The sequence below is a fragment of the Stegastes partitus genome, unplaced genomic scaffold (genome assembly GCF_000690725.1).
Source record: "Stegastes partitus isolate 25-593 unplaced genomic scaffold, Stegastes_partitus-1.0.2 Scaffold765, whole genome shotgun sequence".
Classification (NCBI taxonomy): domain Eukaryota; kingdom Metazoa; phylum Chordata; class Actinopteri; family Pomacentridae; genus Stegastes; species Stegastes partitus.
The window spans coordinates 150394-174631 of NW_007578496.1; the positions used below are offsets into that span (position 1 = coordinate 150394).

Consider the following 24238-nt stretch of genomic DNA (forward strand, 5'->3'; position numbering starts at 1 on the left):
AGGCCGATGGTGGTTTCCTCGGAGGGCGGCTGGGTTCAGCGTTAGTGAGGAGTGGGGAGAATCCAGAGAAGAGTCACTGCTCCTTCATGTTGAAAGGATCCAGCTGAAGTGCTTTACACATTTGATTCGGATGTCTCCTGGAGGCCTTCTTGGAGGTTTTTACCCCCAACCAGGAAGAGACCCCTGGCTAGACCTTAACAGGGGGTTTATAGATCCCAACTGAGCTGGGAACACCTTAGGATTCACAAGGTGCAGCTGGAAAGCATGACTGGGAAGAGTTAGAGCTACCCACTGAGCCTGCAGCCACTGTGAGAAGAGCCCCAGATGTGCAGAGATGGATGGATGGGTGGATGGATGGATGGATGGACAATTAGAACATATTTAGAGACCTCAGTAGCAACATTTATATTAACTGGCAGCAAACTGGCTTAGTTTAAAACAAGGACTGGAACCAGAGGGGAAACAACCTGCTTATAAGTTTCAAGGTTCAAGGTCTTTATTGGTCACAAACACAGTCATACACGGTATAATGCGCAGCAAAATGCTTTGCGTACTTGTTCCCCACCGAAACAATATTAAGAGATGAATAAAAACAACAATAAACACACAAGAAATAAACATAAGTGTAGGTCTTGTCGTCACCTGTCGCCCAGCATAGACTTCAGGAAGTTTGGCATAACTCCCAGCTTGTCCTTCGTTTTTCCACATAAGTTAGCAAAGCCAGATATAAAATGTTTAATTAGTGAGCTTTGAAGGTCCTGGAAGACCAATGTCCTAACCTCAACACAGAACCAAGTCTTTCTTTTGAATCTTAAATGGTCACAGTCACTCACTGTAGGCTACAGACTGAAGCCGCTTCTCAATACTCAAGTACGCAAGTCCATACTTGCATTCTCGCAAGTCCGTACTCGCGAGTACAGACTAGCGAGTACGGTCTAGCGAGTCCGGGAGAACGCATCGCCATTTATGTGCAATTGGGACAGCAGCGTACTCGATGACGTCACCACCTCGGCTCATCCACTCTGATTATCTTTACCGTGAAAAACAACGAAATTAAATGAAATACTAGAACACAGCTCTGCATGTATACATGTTGAGGTTTCTAAGGTCGTTATACAATCATTATTTAAGCCGTTAATTTGTTGACAGCAGTGTCTGATCAACAGGTCAGATGTTGGAGGAAAATGTAATTGTGGCCTTAGCAATTCATATCAGACAATTCATCTTTCAGGAGGACGCTCATCCAGCTGGCCCTCCACTAAAACATTGCTTAAATGTTATTTTTAATGCACAGTAGCAGTCATAAGAATAGAACAAGGCTGTACTACAGGTAATGAAAGCAGGAGAATAATTCAGACGTACTGAGGCAGTGATCAGTACAACACTAAATAAAAATATAAAGTTCCAACATTAACTTCTTTTAAATCGATTGTGAGCAATAAACAGATGACACTGTGAGGACAAAGTGTGACCGCTGAACTATGTATATCCCTGTTTAACCGCTACAGAGCTGTCAGAGCCAGCGGCAGACTTCAGAAAGTCTTGCTGACATCAGGCGGCTCTCGGCGGCTACTGTGAGCGCTGACACAGCAGTCAAACTGGGACACTCACATCTCCGAAATCGTCGGAGCACAATTTTAAACATACTTTATCGTGATAAAATGACCACATATTTGGTGTTTATACCACTACTTTTTCCCCTCAAATAATCATAAAACTACAGTTTGTGTCACTATTCAACAGAGCCCCATTATAATACATTTTGATCAACATGACATAAGCAATTGATAATGTAGGAAACAGCAGAGAATTGTACATAATCATTTGCATGGATGCACCAAAGCATTTAGAACTTGTTCAAAGAAATAAGAAAGTGCTTTTTTGATGTGCACAAGTGACACAATGATGTGAAGACTGAACAAGTAGTTTTGAGAATTTCAATTCTGATCTGAGAAATGCAACAAAGCAACTGAGAAAAACTGTAAATATAGACTGTTCTCCAGTCAAGGATGCACTAGTTCTGCATTCTGCGGCTACTTCAGTCAGCTTAAGTCAGGTTTTATGCAAATCAGGTCATATGTCTTTTCCTCAGCACTCTTGCTTGACTTCAACAGAAAAAATCAAGACATCAAGGAAAGGTGTAAAGTAGAATTCACGAGTGCCCAGGAAAAGACAACCACGGTTCTAAGAGACTCTAGAGGGTTTGACCGTAACTTCTGCTCAGATACTTCTCGGGTATTTCACTCACTGTTTAACTGCAACTGGCCCTTCTTAGGAAGCAAATACACTGAGTGTTATTCTCAAAATGCTGTCCTAGTCTTCTGAGAAAAGACATAATGTGTGTGGATATCTTTCAGTTTCACGGAACAGCTTGCTGTGGAAGTTGGGGGATTCTTTGAGATGTGATTTAGTCACGACTGCATCCACACCGACACTTCTTTGGGAAAAGTCAGTGCCAAAACCAATTCTTCTTCTCCCATGTTACTGCACAGTTTCCAGAAAACTGGTCGTCATCATACTGAGCAATCTGGGATGTCCCACTAACAAGAAGTTAAAAAGGAACAAAGGATGACGAAAGACTATTCAGGGAATTGATAACTCTTTAAGTAACTCTTAATCTTTTGTTATTATTGTCCAAGATAAGCTCTGAGCTAACATCCTGGTCACTTCTGATAACGTCTGAACACTCTAAATAAACGTAAACCAAAGTCACGAAGCTGAGAACAGACTAAACATTAAATGTCAAAAGAGCATTTCTGTTTCTCGCTTTGTCATCAGCCTCGTCATGAGCAACTTTTTTTTTTTTTTTGTCGTCAGGTGTCGGTTTTTAATTTATTTCTGTAGAAGTGTCTGTCAATAAAGGACAGAAAACTCCAAGTGGAGGATTCCACAGAAATCAGCTGATAAGACGCAGAACACCTCACTTCACCTTTCACTTCTCAAAATACTCAGGAATGTCCTGAAAACCGAGAGACTTTGAGTGAAACTGCTACATGTGATTCACTCATCAGCCTCCCTCAGACCCACAAGAACACCCGCATAGACACACTTTGTGTTTGAATATCTCCTCTTAATGTCAAAAAATTGATAAGCCAGAGATGAATTAAGTCATAGTGTGTATATCACTGACTCATGTTCCACTGTGCGTCGCTGTATGTTTCCACCTCTGCTCAGCTTCTTCCTCAAGCTGAGATAATTATATCCTCAAACTCGTCAGGCTTTACTTGAATCAAACTTGTCAGTATTATATTCGGTATGACTCATGCTTCTGTGTGTTTGTTTGTCTGTGTGTGTGTGTGTGTGTGTGTGTGTCTACATTCGTCTAGACCCAAGAGAGTTTCAAAAAAATCCCCAGAAGATCACAAAGCCTTATGGTAAGGTTTGGTTTCAGCGTTGGAGGTTTTGGTTAGATATGAGGAAGGAATTGGAGGCGGCTTAAGGTTACAGCGTCAGATTAGAAATGAAATGTACTCTACATTGTGTCAAAAGAAATTGACACATACTCTCGCAAATGTCATGAAACTGCAAAATTAGAGAAACTTCTGATGCTTTTCTTGTCTGACCCCATCTCGACTGCAGTTCCCACACATTCGGATTTCGTAACACGCACTGTCTTGTTTTACCGATTAAAAACGTGCGTGTCAAGGGACTGTCTGACCCTTAAAGCTCATCATTAACATACAAACCAGCAGAGACTAAAGAAAGTTACAAACAAGACATCAACATAGTGCGTATCCTTCAATCACACCAGATGTGACATCTGCCAGGCTTCGGTTGGTGAGGTAGCTTCAGGTTTAAATCGACTGTGGTTCTCTTCTTACCAGGACGGTAACTTGTGCCAAACGGCTAACCTACCCTAGAATAGATTAAGCTCCAGACAACAGATCGACCACATCAGTTCTCGTGAAAAATGACTCCAACATTCCTGAAAGATCAAGATCTGACTGAGACACAAAAGCTTTATTTCCTACTTACTGCCCACTGAAAGAGAAACAGAAGATAAGTTGATCTACTTGTTGGTTTACTTTTATAATTGCTCTTTGATTGCTCCCAAAACTGCCAAGGTTGCATGAAGAAATATTCACAGAATGTCTTCCACGCTTCACCAAAAAGTTTGATTTATTTTTTATAATTTTTTTTATTTGTATGATTCGTCTTTTCATTTTGAATAGCACAAAGTAACTCCATCTGTCGTTTTATTGTACAATCTTGAGATTCAATTGGATCTCGAATCTTGAATAACAAACCTGCATCGTCCTGACTCTGGCTGCAGCAGTTGTGTTGCTTCTAGCCTGTATTATATTTTAAACTTCTCGTATTGCTTTAGACTTTTAGTTTAGTTTAGTTTTTTTTGTGAGAAAAATGCCAATCTTAAGCTGTTTGTGTTTGCAGTAGATCGTCTGATCCCAACTACGGCCCTTGAGTTCACTGACTGAAGACCAGCTTTGCCGGACTGCAGTTGTTCCGGTTTAATGAGGACAAATAATGAAAAGATATCCTGGGTATGTTGAACTTGCTTCATAACGCAGGTCTGTTTGAGGACGGCTGGAGGGAGTGTGGGATCGTGCAGATTGTTGTCTTAACCTCCATTGCGAATCCATGTTTTCTTCAGAGAGTTTCAATGAGGAAATTCTCATCTGTGTCACTGACTGATCTCTTTGTTCATGGCATGTCACCTATAAGGAACAAAACACAACTTGTTAGCAAAGTTAGCAACTAGACTAGTTTTTATCAGAGGGGATCTTTAACACCACAACTGCCAAAAGTGAACTGCATTTGGTGGCATTATTACAAGAGTTTCATTTTCTCCCTGTGTGTAAAATACTGTATTAACAAAGAGTGTTCAGCAGCTACGTATGCACAGTACACTGTGTGGAGTAAAAAGCAGAGAGTGGAGGTCAACCTGGCACAAGGCCGAATGACTGGACTAACAACAGTGACAGCAAAAACAACAGAAACACTGGTGTTATTCTTGTAAAGATGCTGGGAAACCTTGTCATTGTTGTTTGGCACTTTGAGAATGCATGCCGGATACTCCACTTTAAACAAGCTAAAGTCAAAAGCTTACACATGTTTTCACAGATTCGTCCATCAGTCTGGTATGAAAGGTTAGAGGTTAGATACTTAAGAACCTTCTATCTTCACATCAGTTACACTCCTTTGTCTCTGATAAAGACCCGACTGCGCTTCAGAGGAGTTTTCTGCTGGGCTCTGGTCCAATATGAAAAAATAAGGTAATAACTGAGAACAATAAATCATTCAGATTAGTTATGCTCTCCTGAGCTCTGTGTTAGAAGCAAGTTTGACAAAGCCAGGCTTTCTTTGTGTTAGCTGGCTCAATTAAACCTACAATCCCACTCAGAGATAATAGTTATCCCAACAGTGGGTACAAACTTTTACTGATAACCAGAGTTATTTAATGCATCATGTGACTCTTCTTCCACACAGCATGGTCCAATAGTGTGGCGCCTACTTCAGTCAAGAGGAACAGGTTGGTATAACTGAGAGCTACAGTCGTCCCCAAATGTATTCATACCCTCCCATTAAAGAATGAAAAAACAGCTGCCACTGAAATAAGTTGAAATTGACAAAAAGAAATGATAAATAAAAATTTAATGAAAATCATGACATTGCTTTTGAATTGTGGTTCAACAGAAATAAAATAAATAAATAAAAAACAGCATGATGAGACCCTTAAACGAATATTTTGTTGAGCAACCCTTTGAGCCAATCACTGCAATCAAGTGTTTTCTGTAACTCTCAGTCAGACTTCTGCACCTGTTGACAGCTATTTTGATTTTGGCCCACTGCTCATCAACAAAGTGCTCTAATTTGTCCAAGACAGTTTATTTATTTATTTAAATTATTTTTTTTTAACAACAATTCAAAAGCAATGTCTTATTTCACTAAATTATAATTTAACAAATTTTTATTTATTATTACTTTTTTCAGTTTCTAGTTATTTGAGTGACTATTGGGAATTTTGCCTTTTCTTTAATGGAAGAGTATGAATACATGTGAGGACGGCTGTATGAGCTACTGCAAGTGACGCGAGAGAGGATTGCTGGTAGAAAACAATCATTCTTCTGAGTTAATATATGTATTTCACCACTCAGTTTACTGCTCATGATGATCATGGCAGCTGCACATTAGAGATGTTAGCTCTGACATGTGAAGGACAGCTGGAGATCACTGACGTTTTGGGCCAAATCAAAGTAAAAGGAATTCATTGAATATTCTCTGTAACAGATATCAAATCTTTCAATCCATTCTGCTTATTTACACACATTTTGTCTATGCGCTACATAAGGCTAGTTTAGCAGTAACAACTTGTGAACTAGAACTCTAACTCTGACCTTGATCTAGCATGTCTAACCACTAACCCAAAAAATTTCCCACTTCCTCTTGAGGAAATTTTAATCTGCATTGGCCCCTGTTTCTGGTAAGTCTGTGTAACAGTCCATTTACTACCAAAGTAACCTCACCCACTTGTCACTTTGCCCTACAGAGATGAATCACTGTGGTGATGATACTGTACACTACCTTCCACGCTTCCTGTCAGTCTGTCTGTCCCATTGTCTGTGACAGAGAGAGGACAAGGTATGTGACTACGAGGGAGTGTGTTTGTCACCGCCCTCTGGCTCCACCCTCTGCACTTAAAAAACCACTCCTACCACTCACACAACGCAGAAGTACCACACTTAAGCAAATAAAAAGCAAGCAGCAAGAAAGTAAGTTTAAATACATTTTTATTTAAAATATAATAGGAACTTTTTTCTAAAAATGATGTCACATGTAAGAGGTGTCGTGCCTCCAAATACAGTACAGGTAAGTATCAGACTTAACAGCTCAGGACATATTCGAGCTTTCAGTGCTGACAGACATTCATGTGTGATGTAAACATTCCGCAATATTAGAGTATTTAAATTTGCTACAAAAATAAATCTCCCCGGTGCCGGCCGCCGTCAGCGGTGGTTTCAGTCGTACCCTCCACCACGACTCAAGATATTTAAAAGTCCATCCTTCTAATGTCCTTCGACAACATTTCTGGGCAACAGCGAACCCTTCAGTTTCCAGAGGAACCGTCTCCCCTGCAAGTTTTTTTATCTCTGTAAAAGCTCTGTTGTGTCTGTAGTTTACTCTTAATGCAGCACACTTTTTGTACTTCCTCAAGCCCAAACGGCGTTCTGTCCATGTGCAAGTGGGGGATGAGTCTCTAGAGGTAACGTGCGTTGAAATGTCATGCAGGAACACCGTCCATCTGGAGGCTGCTGGTACATGACCGTGGTGGTAAGGTCTCTTCAGAAACTGCTTCAGCGCAAAAGTGAATTTCATGTGTAACCGTGGCGACGCAGATTCCAATACATGATGGACAGGCATCACCAACCCCTCCAGTTCACAGTTACTTGGTAAAAGCTGCCTTCTTGTGATTAAAAGTAACACCGTCAGGACTTTATAAGGCAAGCTGGTCACAGTTTGTAGGGGAATTCCATCAGAAAGCCTTGGACCACGTGCGTGACTGGCAGCTCTGAAACCCGGCTCGCTCCTCCGCACACCTGCATGATGCGCTTCCTGCATATCTCCTGCAGCGTCGGCTCCCATTTCCTGTACGGGACGCTCAGGCTCTTCTTGGGAGAGTTGCTGTAATGCTCCAAGAGGGCAAAGAGCGTCGGGAAGGAGCGCTCGTTGCCCGCCAGTGAGAACTTCTGCCGCTTGTAGTCGATGCGCACGCTGACCGGCCCGCTCTTGGCGTGGTAGGACAGCGTGAAGAAGACGTCCTTCTGGCGGCTGTCTCGGATGAGGAAGCTGCCCAGGGGTGCGTCCCTCAGCATGCGGTGGGCGTCCTCCACCCCAAGAGGGCCCCAGTAGAAGCCGCAGCGCTCGAGCTTGGCCGCTGTGTCGGTGATGATCTTGCAGTCCTCCTTGCTGGAGAAAGTCCGGAAGTGAGTCAGATACACGGAGGGGACGGTTCTCGGGTTGGGGCTCGGACTGGCCTGACCCTGAAGCTGCTCCAACTCCGGACGAAGTGATGATGACGAGGAGGAGGAGGAGGAGGAGGCGGAGGACAGAGAAGATGATGAAGACAAGGATGAGGATGAGGAGAAGGACGATGAGGACGATGATGAGGATGAGGAAGACGACAATGAGCTTGACAAGTGGGTCTTGTCATGGCCTTCTACTGTGCTGTCGGCTACCATCCTACAGGGGAGAGTGGCCCCAAACCCTCTCCCATCTCTACCCACCACACTGACATCCTGAGAGACAAAGAAGAAGAAGAACGGGTTATTACATTGAAAACCAGCACCACTTTTGCAAACACTTCAACATTTTCCTGAAAAATTACAAACTGTGGCAGCAAGCGTAACTATTTACAGCCTCAGAAGTCTCCAGACCATGTAAGGCCTGTTGCTCCAAAAGAAACTTCACTGACTCTGTGCATTCTGGGTATAGTTTAGAAATGTATTACACTTTCCACTAAGTTGTGCTCTGTTTGATATGACTGGAATCTGCGGTTTGGGTGATGTCAGCCACAGCCAGATTACTGTACGCTGTCTAGCCGCACACACTCATACAAAAGTTTAAAGTGGTTATGGCGGCATTTTCCTTTCATCTGCTTCTCCTCAAGGACTTAAATATCAGGTTGAACATTTAAAGCAAAAACCAAAAACAGGATACTGGTGCATTGCAAATTGAAAGCACTTGGAAATACGAGACTTTGACCCCTGAGAGGCCGAACTGAAACTGTTTATTTGGATTAAATAAAGAATTAATACATTAAACAATATTAACTTACACCAAGCAACAGGCCTAACCTGTGTGCGAGTCATCTTTTTTTGCTTTCTGGTTTATTGGAAGTGACAAGTAAATCACACCGAATTCCAGGAAAGGTTAATGATTAACAAGTTATGACTCTGGTGCAACTGGGATTCTTGTTTGTATTTTTATGGTGTTATTATCATAAACATCAGACAATTCTAATCACATGTTTAAGCCATTTAGATGGATAAAATTCAGATTGTAGTTCCCACTTTAAAATTTCTTTAGCATTACAAGACTGTTAAGAGCGCACAGTCTGAAAAAGGTGAACTGTTTCACACCTGGACAGCAGCCAAACAGTGTCAGAGTGAAAATGCATTCTCAATTTCAACCAGCTACACTGTAAAACTAAAAACTGTAAATAAATTTAAAAAAAAATAAAAAAATAAAAAAATAGGAAATATGTGGTAGTAAAGATGCCAAAAAAAACAATAATGTTTAAAAACTGTAAAATATATATATATATATATATATATATTGACATAATCTATAAAATATAAATATTTTTAGCTAATAAATTAATTTTGTAATATGTTTACACACAGTAAAAGAACAAATAAGTATTTATAAAACATATTGTAAAAAAATATAAATTAGAAAAAATATATACAGTTGCTTATTAAACATAATTATTATGAGAAAAATCTGTAAAACAACAATTAAATGGGCTGTGTTCAACCCTCAATATATATATACAATTTTATTTCATTTCTTTAAATATTGGCAAATATCTGTGAAATAATGTAATTTTATAGTCGAGCACTGTAAAAGAACTAATTACCATTTGTACAAATACTGTGTTTTAATCTGGACATTACTGTTTTGTTTTGTTTTTTAATGTTTAATAAGTGGTTTTTTGTGTATTTTCACTAGTAATTGTCGATAATTTAACAAAACAGGCGAAATTTGTCCAAGAAATGAGTTAAAAACTGAACCTTATGTTCAGTTTTTACAGTGTGCTGCATCCCTGAATGCACTCAGGGACACTGACAGCTTAAAGCACTTACAAATTATTATTATTATTAGAATAGCGATTGAAGAACAGTCCAGCAGTAAAGCAGAAATCAGGATTCTCACCGTTGTGTTCTAACGACGGCGGCGGTTTAACGATCCGTTTGTCTGTAATCCCAAAAGTGGCGAAACGCTGCGAAGCCGCACAGCGACTCTCCTGGAGCAGCTAATCCGCGAAGCAGCGCAGGGCGGCGGGGGAGAGGAGCATCGGAGGTCACCTGGCGGTTCAGACTGCTGGCTGTGTCTCCCCAGCCGTCAGATCGTGTGTGTGAGCAGCGCGACTGACGCTGTGCTGCTTTAAGCTATAAGGCGTTCCGGGAAGAACGAAACCGAAACCTAGCGCGAGAGCCCTCAGTTCTTTTCAGCGAGTTAGAAAAAAAAAGAAAAACCACATCAGAGCGGGGCGTTTACAGAAATCCAGGTGACAGACAGTAATAGGAGCGTTTGTTGAAGCTCGTTTCTGGCGTTACTTCCCGAGCTTGTCTTCGGTAGTTTTATTTAGGTGAACACACTTGTGGTTTCAAATGTTAATACAACACATGCATGCAAAAAAAAAAAAAAGTTTATTACCTGATGTGACCCTGCACGAAGCAGTTTACATCAAATATGAAAGCACATTTATTTAATCTGTTCTTGGGTTTTTGCATATCCTAAAGATAAAGTTCCTGATTCAATTCAGACTCTGCATTTTTTCCAGGATAATGATCTCCTGTTCCAACACATGTAAAAACAATTACATCAGCTCAAGTCCTGCTTTTTTTTTTTGTTCTTTTTAAAAAGCAGTAGTGAAAAAAAGAATCCAACCAGTTCTCCTGCTGCACTTCTCCCCAGGTTCTTCTGCAGAAAATGCATGACTTGGGCTTTCACATTCAAGGGTGATTCATTGCTTCAGAAATACTCATATTGTGACATCCAACAGTCATTTCACTATTTTGGAACTTGGAGCTTTCAGAACTCTGTTTCTTTGAAGCCACGTTGAGCCTTATTTTAAAATTGTGCATCCCTTTTTTTTTAAATGGCAGTATGCAGAGTTAATGGCATTCAGATAACACGTCATATCACTTTCTGATTATCCAGCGAGCCTGAGTTAGTTTTCACCAACTGCCAACTGTTGCGCAACAGTCTGCAGTCCTAAAGTCTGAGCTATTTTCATGATTTCTAATGATATCATCTGAACAATTTGAATGTAGACAACTGATACTTCAAACCTGTTTGACTTTGTTGGTTTTTTTAAATCAAATTCCACGTGATGTGAAACTGAGTTTGCTTGTTGGAAAGAAAAATCTTTCCAAGGAATCTGACTGAATTTAATCGAATCAAAGGCCGAGCAGGAACCTTTCCAGATTTCTTCTTGCTGCAAGGATTTGGATGTCGACGGTGTGCATGCAGACTTTTTGGCAGATGTTTGTATTATGACTTCATCGGTGATTCGAGCTGAGTGATTCACTGATACGCTGAGCAGCTGTACAGCAAACTGCAAAATGACATAGCACAGTGTAGAGTGAGCTCATCTGTATGGTAAATATTTGTATATCTAAACTTTATGTTACGACAAGGCAGCGCAAAGAAGCACAAAGTTCTGCATAAAAGCTCACCTTGTGCAGTTTTTCACTCTGCTTTTTGCCTCCACACAATGAAGACTTCTCCCTAAAACAAAATCCTACTTGTGGCGTTATTCTAGCTTCACAATTGGAGCAGTGTGTTGTTTTTTTCTTTCTACCGCAGTCCCAGTTTTCCAAGACAAAGAATGAAAGACTGCTGCTGGCTCTCAGATTTCAAGCCCTGAACGGTCATGTTTGTCAGGCTGAAACACGACGTGAAAGTTAAGGAAAGACTGGAGGTCAGCTGGAATTGTTTATAAGGACAGACAGGCAACAGGCACTCATATGCAAGATAACACCAGCTGTGTGAGGTCATGGTGCCTTCGTGGCTTGGTAACTTTCAGTTTACTAGGAGTAGTCTGAGTCAACTTGTGCTAGTACCGGATTAGACTGGTGGTTACATTATGCATATCGAATGGTTCTAATTACTTGTCGACTTACAATAAAGCTCTTGGGCTTTGGCTGCATCATGTATTTGTTCCACATGGAAGACTCTGCAGAATCCAGCAAAATGCATGAGTTAGGTCACAACACATGCATTTACATGATTCAAGCCATCATCGAATTGATATTTTAAAATCTCAAAACAGCATCTGCTTTAATATCTAGTTGTCAGTTGGTGTGAAACAATGTCATTGTCAAGTATTTCTAACTCTTTTAACTTTTATGTTTTGTGGTAGTAAAAGATGATAACCGATGAAACCAAAAGTATGAGAAATCTATTTTTATTGTCACTGGGTTCATGGGTATAATAACCACGGCGCAAAAATAGAGCATACAGTTGGATGAGTGCAGCTTGTTCCAAATAAGGAAACAGAAAGATAAATGCAGGGAGTGAAGGAGAGCCGCTTCACTGGTCCCTCAGCTCTGCTCCATGTTGTTAAGTTGGTGGTTAAAGAATCAGTTTAATGAGTAACAGATCCTCATTGTAAGACCGGCTGTTTGCCACTGCTGGTTCTGCTTGTTGTGCATGTCTGTTCTGGATTTCCTGCATGCATTGCAGCTGTATTCTAAATCCTTAACTTCTCTTTCTTTTGTAATACTGTTTTGAAACAGTGCACACATGCAAACATGTGACTTGCGTGTAGCCTAATTTGCACGTAATGTTTTTGTTTGTATGTGTGTGTGCATGTTCCATGAGTTTCATTTCTGTGAAACAGGGAGAGAAGCAAGAGACTGAGCCGGCTTAACAAAGTGCGTGTTGTGTCCAATTGAAAATCCTTGCAGGCTGTTGAGAATCTCTTTGCATGTACGAATGCAGACAGAAGAGATTTTCATTGCACAAGTTACCACAAGTTGCTAGTAAATTCTGGGATCAGTTTTGTTTCCTTAAAGTTTTGTTGGATGCAAATCCAATAGTTAAAGCAGGTTGTTTTTGTCTTTACTTTTGCAGAACTTGCAGTGTAGAGCAGGCTTCAGTGACACATAACAGATGAATGAAAAATGCAGCATAGGAAAAAAAGTCTATTTTTATTGTTTCCAGTTGTGCAAGAGCCCTTTGCAGTACAATAGTAGTTTTGTTGGAGTCTGTCTGTTTGCATGCACATCCTGGGACATCAGCAGATGAACCCACATGAACAAGTCACAGCACATGCGCTCGGGAAACTTTCTGCAGGAGCGAGTTTTGATGGTTTTTCACTTTTACCTCCTGAGATCTGCAGAGACATTGGTAACGAATGAACTTTCAATGCATCGACTTGTTCTGTCGATCAAATGTTTTCAGCACCTAAACGGTCTGATAGTTTTTCACTATTTGGGTGTGTCATCTCTGTGGCTTTGTGTTGGGGAAAATGAAACTTTTGCATTCCTAGTGTAGCCCTCTCATTGTTGATTCCAGCCTCACTCCACCCATCTACCAAAAAAAAAAAAGGGAAAAAAATCTGCACTGTCTTGTGTGCAAAGGGGAATACCTCAAGGTTTTTAAAAATCTTATTTCTGTTCTGCGGCTGCAGTAATCGTTTGCACATTTTTCAGCTTTGTTGCTTTGTTCTTTACCATTCGTGCTATGTTTACTTTTGTAGGACTGTGTGATATGATTGCTATTGTTGCCAAATATGTTATCAGCATTCAGTGTTTGCTCACATCTAGCCTCCTATTTTGATCGACTATCTATTTACATGGGAGTATTATGTCTCCCTGCTTTCATTTTGATGTACAGTTCCTAAACCTGCCCTTTAAACCATTTCTGTGAAGTTTTGCCTGTATGTTTTCTGGAAGACAAATCTTATCCCTAACTCACAGTTGTCTTGCAGACTGCGTCAAGGTTTTCCTCTAGGATTTCCCTATACGTCGCTGCATTCATTTTACGCTCTATCTTTACAAGCCTTCCAGGGCCCGCTGCCGAGAAGCATCCATACATCATGACGATGCCACCACCATGCATCATGGTAAGGAATAATGTGTTCAGTAAACATAGTGTCCCGCCTGATGGCTAAAAAAGCTCAATGTTGGTCTAATCAGACAGGATCTTCTTCCAGTTGACTTTGTTGTCTCATACATGCCCTTTTTCAAACTCTATTCAAGATTAATATGAGAATTTTTCAACAGTACCATTCTATTTACCACTTTACCATAAAGCTTTGACCAGTGAAGGACCCAGTTGTTGTCTGCATGTTTACTGAAGCTTGTAACTCCTCCAGAGGAGTCATAGGTGTCCTGGGGCCCCCCTCAATAGTCTCTCTCTTTTTGTGTTGTTTGTTGAGGATGGTTTGCTTTAAGCAAGTTTGCACGTGACTTATTTCATCCTGTTTTCAATGATGGATTTAGATGTAGACGTTACGTTGGCAGTACGCATAGATGCAGCAGCCCCTTTAGGAGACAACGAAAGCGAACGTTTTGAGTGTCTTGTCTATCCCAGACGTTCATTCTGCAAACCTTGCGACATTATTGCAGGCAGACAGAAGACAGCTAGCTCTGGGCAGCATCTGCGGCAAGACAAATATATAAAATAATAAAAATAGCAATAATTTATTTTGTAATTTATTTTAATGAATTTTTTTATTTATTATTTTAAAATTTTTATTTAACTTTTTTTTTTTTTTTTTTTGCATTCTGTGAACCCGCAGAGCCAGCAGTAGATTTCAGAAAGTGTTGCCGACATCAGGCTGCTCTCGGCGACTGTGAACGCTGTCATAGTTGTCAAACCGGGACGGTCACATCTCCGAAACTGTTGGAGCTAAATTTTAAGCAGACTTTATCTTGATCAGTTGACCACAGATTTGATGTTTATATTCATTAAATGAAAAATAAAATAATAACAATAAATAAAAATAATTGTAAAAACTAATAAAAACACATTATGTGTTTTATTTTCTTTATATTTCTACTTTTATTAGCCTTTTCTTTTATGGATTCATTTTTGATTAATATTGCTTTATAGTGCCACATTATTTATCTTTCATTTTATTTATTCTTCTTTTTATTTCCACTTCTATTTTACTATTTGTTTACTAATTTATTTTTGTCATTTGGCACTCTCACTACTCCATACTTTTCACTGAGTAACATAAAAGGGTCTTTTTTGGGGGGATTTTTAATTTTTAATTTGTTTTTTTTTTTTAAACTGACCGTGATTCAATACTGAAAAGCAGTAACGAGAAAACTTCCAGGGGGAGTAAAAACTTTTTTGTAGGCGACGTATTTCCTAATCTAGACATTTCATGGCCTTTACAAATGATTAGTAGTATTCCAGTAAGGGAAATGGCCTTGCTACATAGCAGAATGTACTTTCAGTATGAAAACGAACTAAAAATGTGCTTGAACTCGTTTATTGTTAAGGTTTATTACTTTCAGTATTGCTGTACTTTCATTTTTATGCATTGTATGTTAATGGTGGAATAAGATAAGATAAAGCAAGATAAAACTTTACTGTTCCCAAAGAAAATTCTTCTCAAGCTATTTTAATCCATACACACTTACTGCTAGCTATTTATTCTGTGTGTGTGTGTGTGTGTGTGTGTGTGTGTGTGTGAGTGCTGTAGAAAAATCTGGTGTTCATATGCAGCCCTGCAGTTGTTATTGGCAAACAAACGAAGTGGCTCAGACTGATTAACAGAGCACTTTTCCAGTGTTGGCTTGAAAACGGAAGGTTTAAGGGAATATGAGAATGGGAGCGAGAGGAGCAGTAAATCTGAAACATACTAACTGTGAATGTAGAGTCACAGAAAAGGTAAAGTAAAAAGGATCGCTGGTATTTATTCTGTTTGATAAGACATGGGTGCTGGCAATAGCAGTTATCTTTTCATCACCATTACAAAGTACACATACTATAAAGCGTGCTGTAAAAGCGTTTGTGTTTCTCAGGTTATACCAGCGTGTCCTGGTGTGCCCTTGTGCCATAAAATGGAGACTAAATCCCTTAATGTGAAATCTTTATTGTTGGAATTGTTTTACATGAGCTCCACGGTTTCGTTTTGCTTCAGCTCAGTACACAGCCAACCATCACAAGCCTGTAAGTGATTTGTCATGTCTTTTACAAGAAGGGAAGGTGGTTTAAAGAAAGTTCAGCAGAAAGACATGCTACAGACCATATGTTAAACTCATTAGTGAGATATCTGAAATTGTTGCATAAGAACAAGTTTGTTGAAAATGATGTGTCATTTATTCTCCATAAGGAAGTTAGTGACTTTCTGAGAAACTGTTGTGAGGAAAAAGGAATATTTTTGTTACTGTGCCAGAAATTTGAATAACATGCACTTTTTTGGATACTGGCAAGCAAATCGTAGCCTGAATATAAAACTCACACTCAGGGTGCTGTAACCATGACATCTGCTATTGTTACCTTGCCGAATGTTAATGTACATAATTGTTGGTTAGATGTCAGACAAGAACCGACAGGCCTCTGGCAGCGCCTGGCAGAAGTTCCACTGCAGTAATTTTGATCAGGCAGTTCCTGTATTCAGCTGTCATAACAAAAATGGCTCGGGATGAAAGTGGAAGTACAGCTGCAAAGAAACCCTGCTAATTATTGGAAGGCCATTCTAGAAAGTCGCTCGGGCCTGTGTTTTCAGATGCAGATAAACGGTCCTTATCTGTTGTGTGGTCTAGATTACAGGAAATCACGTGGACTCTAAATGTAGTTATGCTAAATGTGAAAGTCAAATTGTGCTTAATAAATTCTAGGTGTACCTTGGAACCCTTCAATGTAAAATCTCAGTTTACAAAAATGCATATTAGGTGTCAACCCAGAAACCATTATCCTACTAAATTTGTCAATTTCATTTGAATTTCAGTTGTTTTTATTTTGCCTTTTGCCTTGTTGTCTATTCCACTGACTGACTCCTTGCTTCTCCAGGCTCCTGTCTTCCCAGAAGTCAGTTGGTTTCATTTACTGCTGTCTTTGGTAATTTGTTACAAAAATTCAACCGTAACAGAAACTACATTACAATGACAGGCGTACACTGAAATGCAGCACGACAACAAAGGCAACAATCAAGACAACAAAATGCGCATACTGTATCATTTGGTTTTGTTTACCAGAGCTACACTGATTTCCAGACACTGATGCGGCACCACCCTGAAGGTACCGGTGAGTATTTACCAAAGGGAACATGTGATACATCACCTGGGATCGTCTGGCCTTTTCCCATCACTCGGGTTTCACAAAGCTGTGTCGTGTTGTTTGTGCTAGACATATTAAAAATCACATATAGGCTGTGCAGACAATGAAAACTGCCAAAGAATGAAGCACAAATGAACAAAAACAGAAGTATTAGTGCATGTCTGTGTACTTGAAATTTAAATAGTATATACACGGGTGCTGTGGTTTAGTTGGTTAAAGTGCCTGTCTAGTAAACAGGAGATCCTGGGTTCAAATCCCAGCAATGCCTTTCAGGTAGGGGTGGCTCAGTAATTTAGGCTTTAATCCTGTGTGTTATGGTGGGGCTAACCTTTGACCCCCACATCCTAACAAGCTGGCATATGTGAATTTAAGAAAATGTACTTGCACCATTTTTCATCTGTTCTGCATAATAACAAATGCAAATGAATAATGAAATCGCTCAAAACTTTCTAGATATGTTCAAGTATACAGTTATCACAATATCACTTGTTTATCCTGCTGCTTCACCTTTTTGTTTCACAACAACTGAAGAGTTTTTGTTTCCTTCACAGTCAGAACGAAGCCACTTTGAAATAAATTAGTCTTAAACAGATTCATTGTCCGGCTCAAGGACTCATCTTCAGGCCCACTTAAAGTCATGAGTGTCTCTTGCTATTAATCCACCTAAGCCCCTTAAAAACCATGAAATCAGCGTTAAATCATGGCCATTCTGTTAAGACACAAAGGTGACTCAGCAAATAAAGAGACTTACAGGAATACTGTCGCAGCAAACAACAGGTTCACTTGAAAAACCAGAGTGACTCCAAGAAAACCAGCCTGGTAGCTGTACTGGTTAAAGTGTGGCTGGAGCTTCCCCCTCATTACATTAAACTTCTGATGAAAGATCCTCTGGAATGCAGCCAGCGAGGGTGATGTGATGATTTCTTAACAACGCAGTGCACTCACTGTTCCAGACAACAGCGTTCAGCTGCTGGCAAATCTTAGCTTTTAAACATTTTGTAGATTTCTGAATCTGAACCGCCTGTGCAAGTGGTAAAGAAAAGCACACACTGATAAGTTAAGCAAAGTGGAAAACTGCGGGCCTGTTGCTTGATGAGAGGCCAATCTGAGTGTTATGCTACTGTGATTGTTTTTATTCAGCCCATTTCCAACTGCAGTCAGAGAAAAAGCACACAGGGGAAATGAACCTCACTGGGGCTTTTAGGGATTTTCAAAAGAATACTGACGTACAGTTGGTATTTTTATGTGAGAGTCAGGAACAATTAAAACACAGAGGGTCATCTAACACCATAAAAAGGGAATTTTTTGTCTTTTATCTCCAAAATTGTTGGTGGAATGAATATTCAGGTACCTATCGTAAATATCTCCAAGTATAAGTCCTGCATTTGAAACTAAAAATTCATTTGAGTAAAACAACAAAAACAGACCTTCAAATAGAAATGAAGTATAACAAGTATTCATAAGCCCATTAAAAAAAGTTGTATCCATGTCTGATATGTAGTTATATTCAAAATTATTAGATGCATCGGTGCATGTGCAGCATGTTGCCTTTGTAGTGATCTCGCTTAGCCGGCCTGTTCTCCACAGCTGACTGAGGTGGATCTAGTTTCAGTAACCTTACACTGGATATACTTTGGTATTTTAGTCTGAACCCTCCAGTGAGTCACAAAATAAATAAGGAAGGTCAACAGGAAAGAAGCAAAAACTAATTCTGACACACAAATAGTAATTAATTCTTCTAAATATTTATCTAATCTTTGCGTCATTTGGGGAAATATTGGGTTTTTCTTTGAGCGTCACAGATTTAATTAGATTTTTTTTAGTGTCTTAGCATCATAGTTTGTTTAATATAAAATCTCAGTCTGAGAAATAACTATTTCCTATAAGTGACTTGTGAAAAGGCTGTACTGTGTGTGTGTGTGTTCTTATGCGCAAGAGCAAGTGCATACATCTGCATGTCACATAAATATTTAGATCTGAGGTCTATAAGTTCACGGTCCTGATAGCAAGAATGAAGACGTTCTTGCTGGGTTTCCTTGTGGTCGCCTTGAGTTCACGTAGGCGCCAAACAGTCTGTTGCTCTGGTGTTACGTAAATGTAGTGGAGTAAAAAGTGCAAAGTTTGCCTCTAAAATGTAGTGGGATACAAGAGAAAGTGAAATACAAGAGTACTCAAAAGTGCACTATGATCCTCTGACTGTGTGCACTATATGATCATAAAGGACGTCTCAGGACTGCTCACATTTCTTACTTAGCATGTCACACTGTTACTGTAAATAAGAAGACTGATAAGAAATATGCTTTGACTCTTGGTTTCACTTTTAATTGTTCAGGGAGCATCAGAAGGTCTGTGGGCTTTTTATAAATCACATAAATTGTAACCTTTAGATTATCTGACCAGCGCTGGCCCGGTAACCGAGAGTTCACAGGAAAAGCAGCATTTTAATAAAAACACACACACAAAGGCCTACATTAGGGACATCCTGTTGCTACATGCTCTGGTGAGAAGATGAAATATGACCCGCAAAGTTCAGCTTAGGTTGCATATCCATTCATTAATTCAGCTTATCAGAAGCCAAGACATTACAGTGTGGTTTATAATGCTATGAGAAATCCCCAACAACAGTCTTATTTTTTATCATCTCTCTCCTGATCTGAGGATTATTCCAACCGGTTCCAACGGCAGAGTCTCTGAACACTCCCCGTTCATTAGTCAGGTTCCATACAGTACTACTTGGTTACTATTCAGGCAGTGACAACTCATGAGGATTAATGATTCTTCTGTCAGTTCTTCTCTACTGCTTGGTTTTTAACTATTCTGACACAAAACATCATGCAGCACTGCAAAGGGCAAGTAAAGAGTAAACAGTTTTTAAATTTGTATTAATACCATGTATGTGGATCTGGTGTTCCCTCGATGTGGAAGGAAGTTTCCCAACGTTGCAAAACTGCAATGCGTTGCTTCATTCTTGTCATTTGTTTTTCCAGTGTCCTTAAGTTATCTGTCACGTGAGTGGTGAAATGTTGTCGCTAGCTCACCCGCATTCAGTTGAGAGTTAGCAATGTCTGAGTTTTCTTTGGACAAACAATAAATCATGGACCCGAGGCCTGATTTATAATGCCATATATACAACGCATGCTGTATATTCTACAGGACTTCCAGGAAACACCTGGAGAGGATATAAGTTGCGTTTTTACCTTGCACCAGCTCCCACTAAGTGCGAGTACCGCTGAGTCTGTTTCAACATCAACATCCCATCCCGCTATAATAAACTGTGCACAAATGTCAAAGCAATATATAAATCACAGCACAAGTTTAGTAAAGGTGATAATGTGCAAAAACCTGCACAGCTGCATGTCAGTGCATTTCTCTGCATACAACACTGCCTCTTTGTTGTTCTTCCACAGGCTCTAGATGTCTACGCAGACAGCCACTGGTTTGAGGCTTTAGCTGCCACAAGAGCGGTGGAAACCGGGGAGTGCTCTTTGTTGCTAAAAATTTCAAAACCTCATACTCTGAAAATGCAATTCAATTAAAGATTCCAGCCATCTAATAATACACAAAAGCAAATTAGACGCAGTAGCTGTAGCGAGGGTGACGAGATAAACAGGTGCGAGGTCTCAGAATGAAACTGAAATCTAATCATCTTAACAATTCATCACAAAAAGTTCTTCACTCTGTTGAGAGGAGCTGATGCGTAGTTTCCTGTCGCTCCCCCATTTTCTAGGAAAATGGGTTTACGTGACGAAAAGGCTCTGGAGGTGAAAGAGGAGGGTGGAGAGCATTTTGTCTCCGACCACAATCTGGGTCGTAATCAGTGTAAACACGCAGACATATTCATTTGACAGTTTGAAGATACACTATCACTAATGCATATCAAAACAGATGCATGCACAAACTCCTGCGTGCACAGCTACTAGTGCACACACACACACACACACACACACAAAACCCCACAAACTGCAAACAGCGACACATGTGCAAACATATAGCATTTTGCACTTCAGAATGAGTTGTTGCTTTACATGCCACACCATCATGATCTGTGTAACTGTGTGACTGCGTGCTGCAAATTGTGTTTATATATGCTATGTGGGCTATTTATTTCTGAGTCTGCGTGTGTGCAGGCCTTCGCAGCAGTTGTGACTGTTTCTAGGAATACGAAAGCGAAAGTACTCGTCTGCGCCGTCAACACATTCCCTATCAGAGCGCATGATAGTCAACACAGAAGCCTGTAAGATTTATTGCTTTTGGCATTGTTGCATTCCCCTCTGTGCTGCCTTGAAGGACTCTTGGAATGCACTTTGTAAAAATGTGTTTTTGAAGGCTTGTAATTTTGCATTTGTTAGGTAAACAAAACTTTTAGCATTTAAAAACAAAACAAACAAACAAAAAAAAAACACATGCAGAGAAGACCAAACTTATTACAACTTGTTTAAAGCAGTTGTCAAGATTGCTGCATTTGCCCACATGAACTTACAAACCAGTGTGAATTTGCACATTGAAAAACAAAGACATGACTCAAAGGGAAATACTATCTGACATCAACAGTTTTTTTAATCATGTCTGTGCAAAGCAAACAAGGTTAAATTTTACCTTTAAAATGTTTTTCTTGAAACTGCCATTCAAGAGGGACATCTTAGCCAGGGCAAATCTGTGCAGATGCATCTTGGACTGCAATTTTTTTATTCTTTTTACAACACTGGTAAACATGTATTTCTCTAAGCTAAAATTTACAATCATTTTGATTATTCCGTGCTGATTTAAAACAGTGATGCAGGGATCAGGATTCCACCCCCTTTTCTTAATGCATTGCTTTGTCTGAATGATAAAAATACAGTTTCGAACAAATTCCTCACCTTGTGTGTGTACACGTACACACAGCTTGCCCTCATGACAACCTCGCGTGAGGCCAGAAGTGTTTGCAGCAGCGTCAAACCACATCTCACCTCAGTGGCTATGAAATCTGCTGAAACAGAGACTTATCTGTGCAAACAGCAGAAATGGCAGCGATATTTTGCTTCGTATTGGACGATGAAATTACAGGTCTGAACTAATGAGGGATTTATTGTTTGATTTGAAGTTTTTTTAAGTTTCTGTAAGGACTAAGCCTGCAATTCCTTATTATGTATTCTTTTACAGTTGTTGCGCAATTAATGTCTTGTTCTCTGTCAAAATGACTTAAATCATGGCATGTGCACGATATGCATGCACAATATGTGTGTCTGAAGGAATAATGGTGTTATATTACAGCCTTGCAGTAGCACATATTATCATCAGTATCCTGAACAAGTTTATATGAGGTGCAATCTCTGTTCCGGCTGAACACGAATTGAGCGCATGGAATCCGGCACAGTCACAGAGATGCAACAGGAGCGAGCAGCAACTGATTAGTTAAGACGAAAGCCATGTCATGCGATCGACATCAGGATCTGTGTTGCATGCATAATCAGGCCAGATGACAGCCTTCCCTGGGCCCAGGACAAGATGATATTAGATAGTAGTAGTAGTAGTTCTGTCCCCTAATTGTAAACACTTGCAGGTGGGCATATGCGATTTCATGTGGGCCTGCACACGCTTTTTGCACACTGTCGAAGTCTGAGATTGTCTCCGTCAATAGGTCCCAGACAAGCCGGCCTTCATGCTGAGGATCTTCTCAGGTGACTGGAGGTAGACTTACAGCTAGAAAGCAGAAGATATTGCAAGACAGTAGAAGGTGCGTCAGGCCAGAAACGCACCAAGACTATGCTTGTCGACATTCATGGGGTTGTACATGGTGCACTTTGTACCCTCATCAACACCAACTTCTGCTGTAACATCCTGAGGTGTCTGAGGACATTCAGTAGAAAAAGCCCGAACTGTTTTTGCAATGTAGCTGCAATCATAACAATGTGCCTACCCACAAGCACGCTGATTACACATGGCGACAACACAATCACTGTTCTCAACCTACCTGTCTCACCAGATTTGGTTCCCTGTGACTTCCTTCTCTTCTTAAATACTGAGCTCAAGGGTCACCATTGTGACAGTGAATGAGATCCAGAACACGTTGATTGCTTGATGTGCTTAGAGAACAGGACTTCCACGGAGTGCTACACATGCACTGGGAGCAGCGGCAGCTCAGCTGAAATGAGATACCGTTTTTGCTTTCTATAGATGTAATATTGAACCTATTTGACCTCACTATGTATACTGTAAAATGATTCAGCTGCAGTTCTGTTTTCTAAAAGTATTTGCGCAGCACTAGTTCTACACCACAGTTCTGTCCTGTGACCACTGCCATTTCTGTTACCTTCATACTACTTTATCACTGTTATCAGTAGATTACAACACTATTAATCCATATGTAGATTCACCATGCCCTGTTAGTTGTCTAACCTTAACTGTACTTTTGTCATTCTTGTCCTGCTTCTTCAACGCCTCATCTGTATGTAGCTGCTGCAACATGCACATTCAATCAATAATGTTTATCTTATCTATTACTACAAATTATTAATACAACTTTCTTAAATCAACAGCATATTGCATATGATCCTGACTCAAGAACACAATGACAGAGGGACCTGCTGTCACTGAACCGTGAGTACAACAGCACACATAAACAGGAGCATGCTGGTTATGATGTTGTCTTTACGGGATCCTGGTTATGTATTGTGCAAGTAAGCACATATCCTGGTTTCAGATTCCTGGAAAAGCTTTCAATCCTGGTTTATGATACACTCAGATACCTCAAGTATAGGAGCTAAAGGAGCAGGTCTTTACACTCTCTATTAAAAAGAGTCGAGTTGCTGAGATGTGTTAGAATCGAGGAAAAACCTGAACACTGTTAGTATTCTGGAGACGGAAAAATAAAAGACCAAATTTCTCGTGTTCCAGGTAAAATATTATCAAAGCTAAAAATAAAAATCAAAACTTGGATTTTTATTTTGTATAAACATTGTCAGTTACAACTAATACAACACTAGTGATGACCCTTCCTACTACTGCCTTGATAGTATTACCGCTATCATCAAAGTTGCTTTTGCTTTCTTATGTGATATAATAATCTGCCTTTATAAATGACTCCGCCTCTTCTCAATAACATAAAAACAAATTACTTCCAGGAATACACACACACACACACACACACACACACACACAGTTTTATGCTTATCGTACGTGGCGCTAATCGTAATTCTATTCTTTCCTCTAACAGTCTCAGTCATAACCATCAGCAAACACACACACACAAATACTACACACTGTGAGA

General features: G+C 40.0%; 1 protein-coding gene and 1 non-coding gene across 2 annotated transcripts; one reads left to right on the forward strand and one right to left on the reverse strand.

The window, feature by feature from the left end:
* Positions 1–6732: 6732 nt before the first annotated feature.
* Positions 6733–10126, reverse strand: socs1a (suppressor of cytokine signaling 1a). Its single transcript, XM_008291858.1, has 2 exons — positions 9895–10126; positions 6733–8255 (listed from the first exon to the last, which is right to left on the reverse strand). The coding sequence occupies exon 2, from the start codon at positions 8196–8198 to the stop codon at positions 7470–7472; it is 729 nt and encodes a 242-aa protein (XP_008290080.1). The 5' UTR covers positions 8199–8255; positions 9895–10126; the 3' UTR covers positions 6733–7469.
* A 7057-nt stretch (positions 10127–17183) lies between these two features.
* trnat-agu (transfer RNA threonine (anticodon AGU)) lies at positions 17184–17257 on the forward strand. Its single transcript has one exon. It is a non-coding gene; the product is annotated as a tRNA-Thr (tRNA).
* The last annotated feature ends 6981 nt before the right edge of the window (positions 17258–24238 follow it).

What these genes read in the sequence shown, in the direction of transcription:
- socs1a (XM_008291858.1), bottom strand. Translation starts at nt 8,198, where the DNA reads ATGGTAGCCGACAGCACAGTAGAAGGCCATGACAAGACCCACTTGTCA.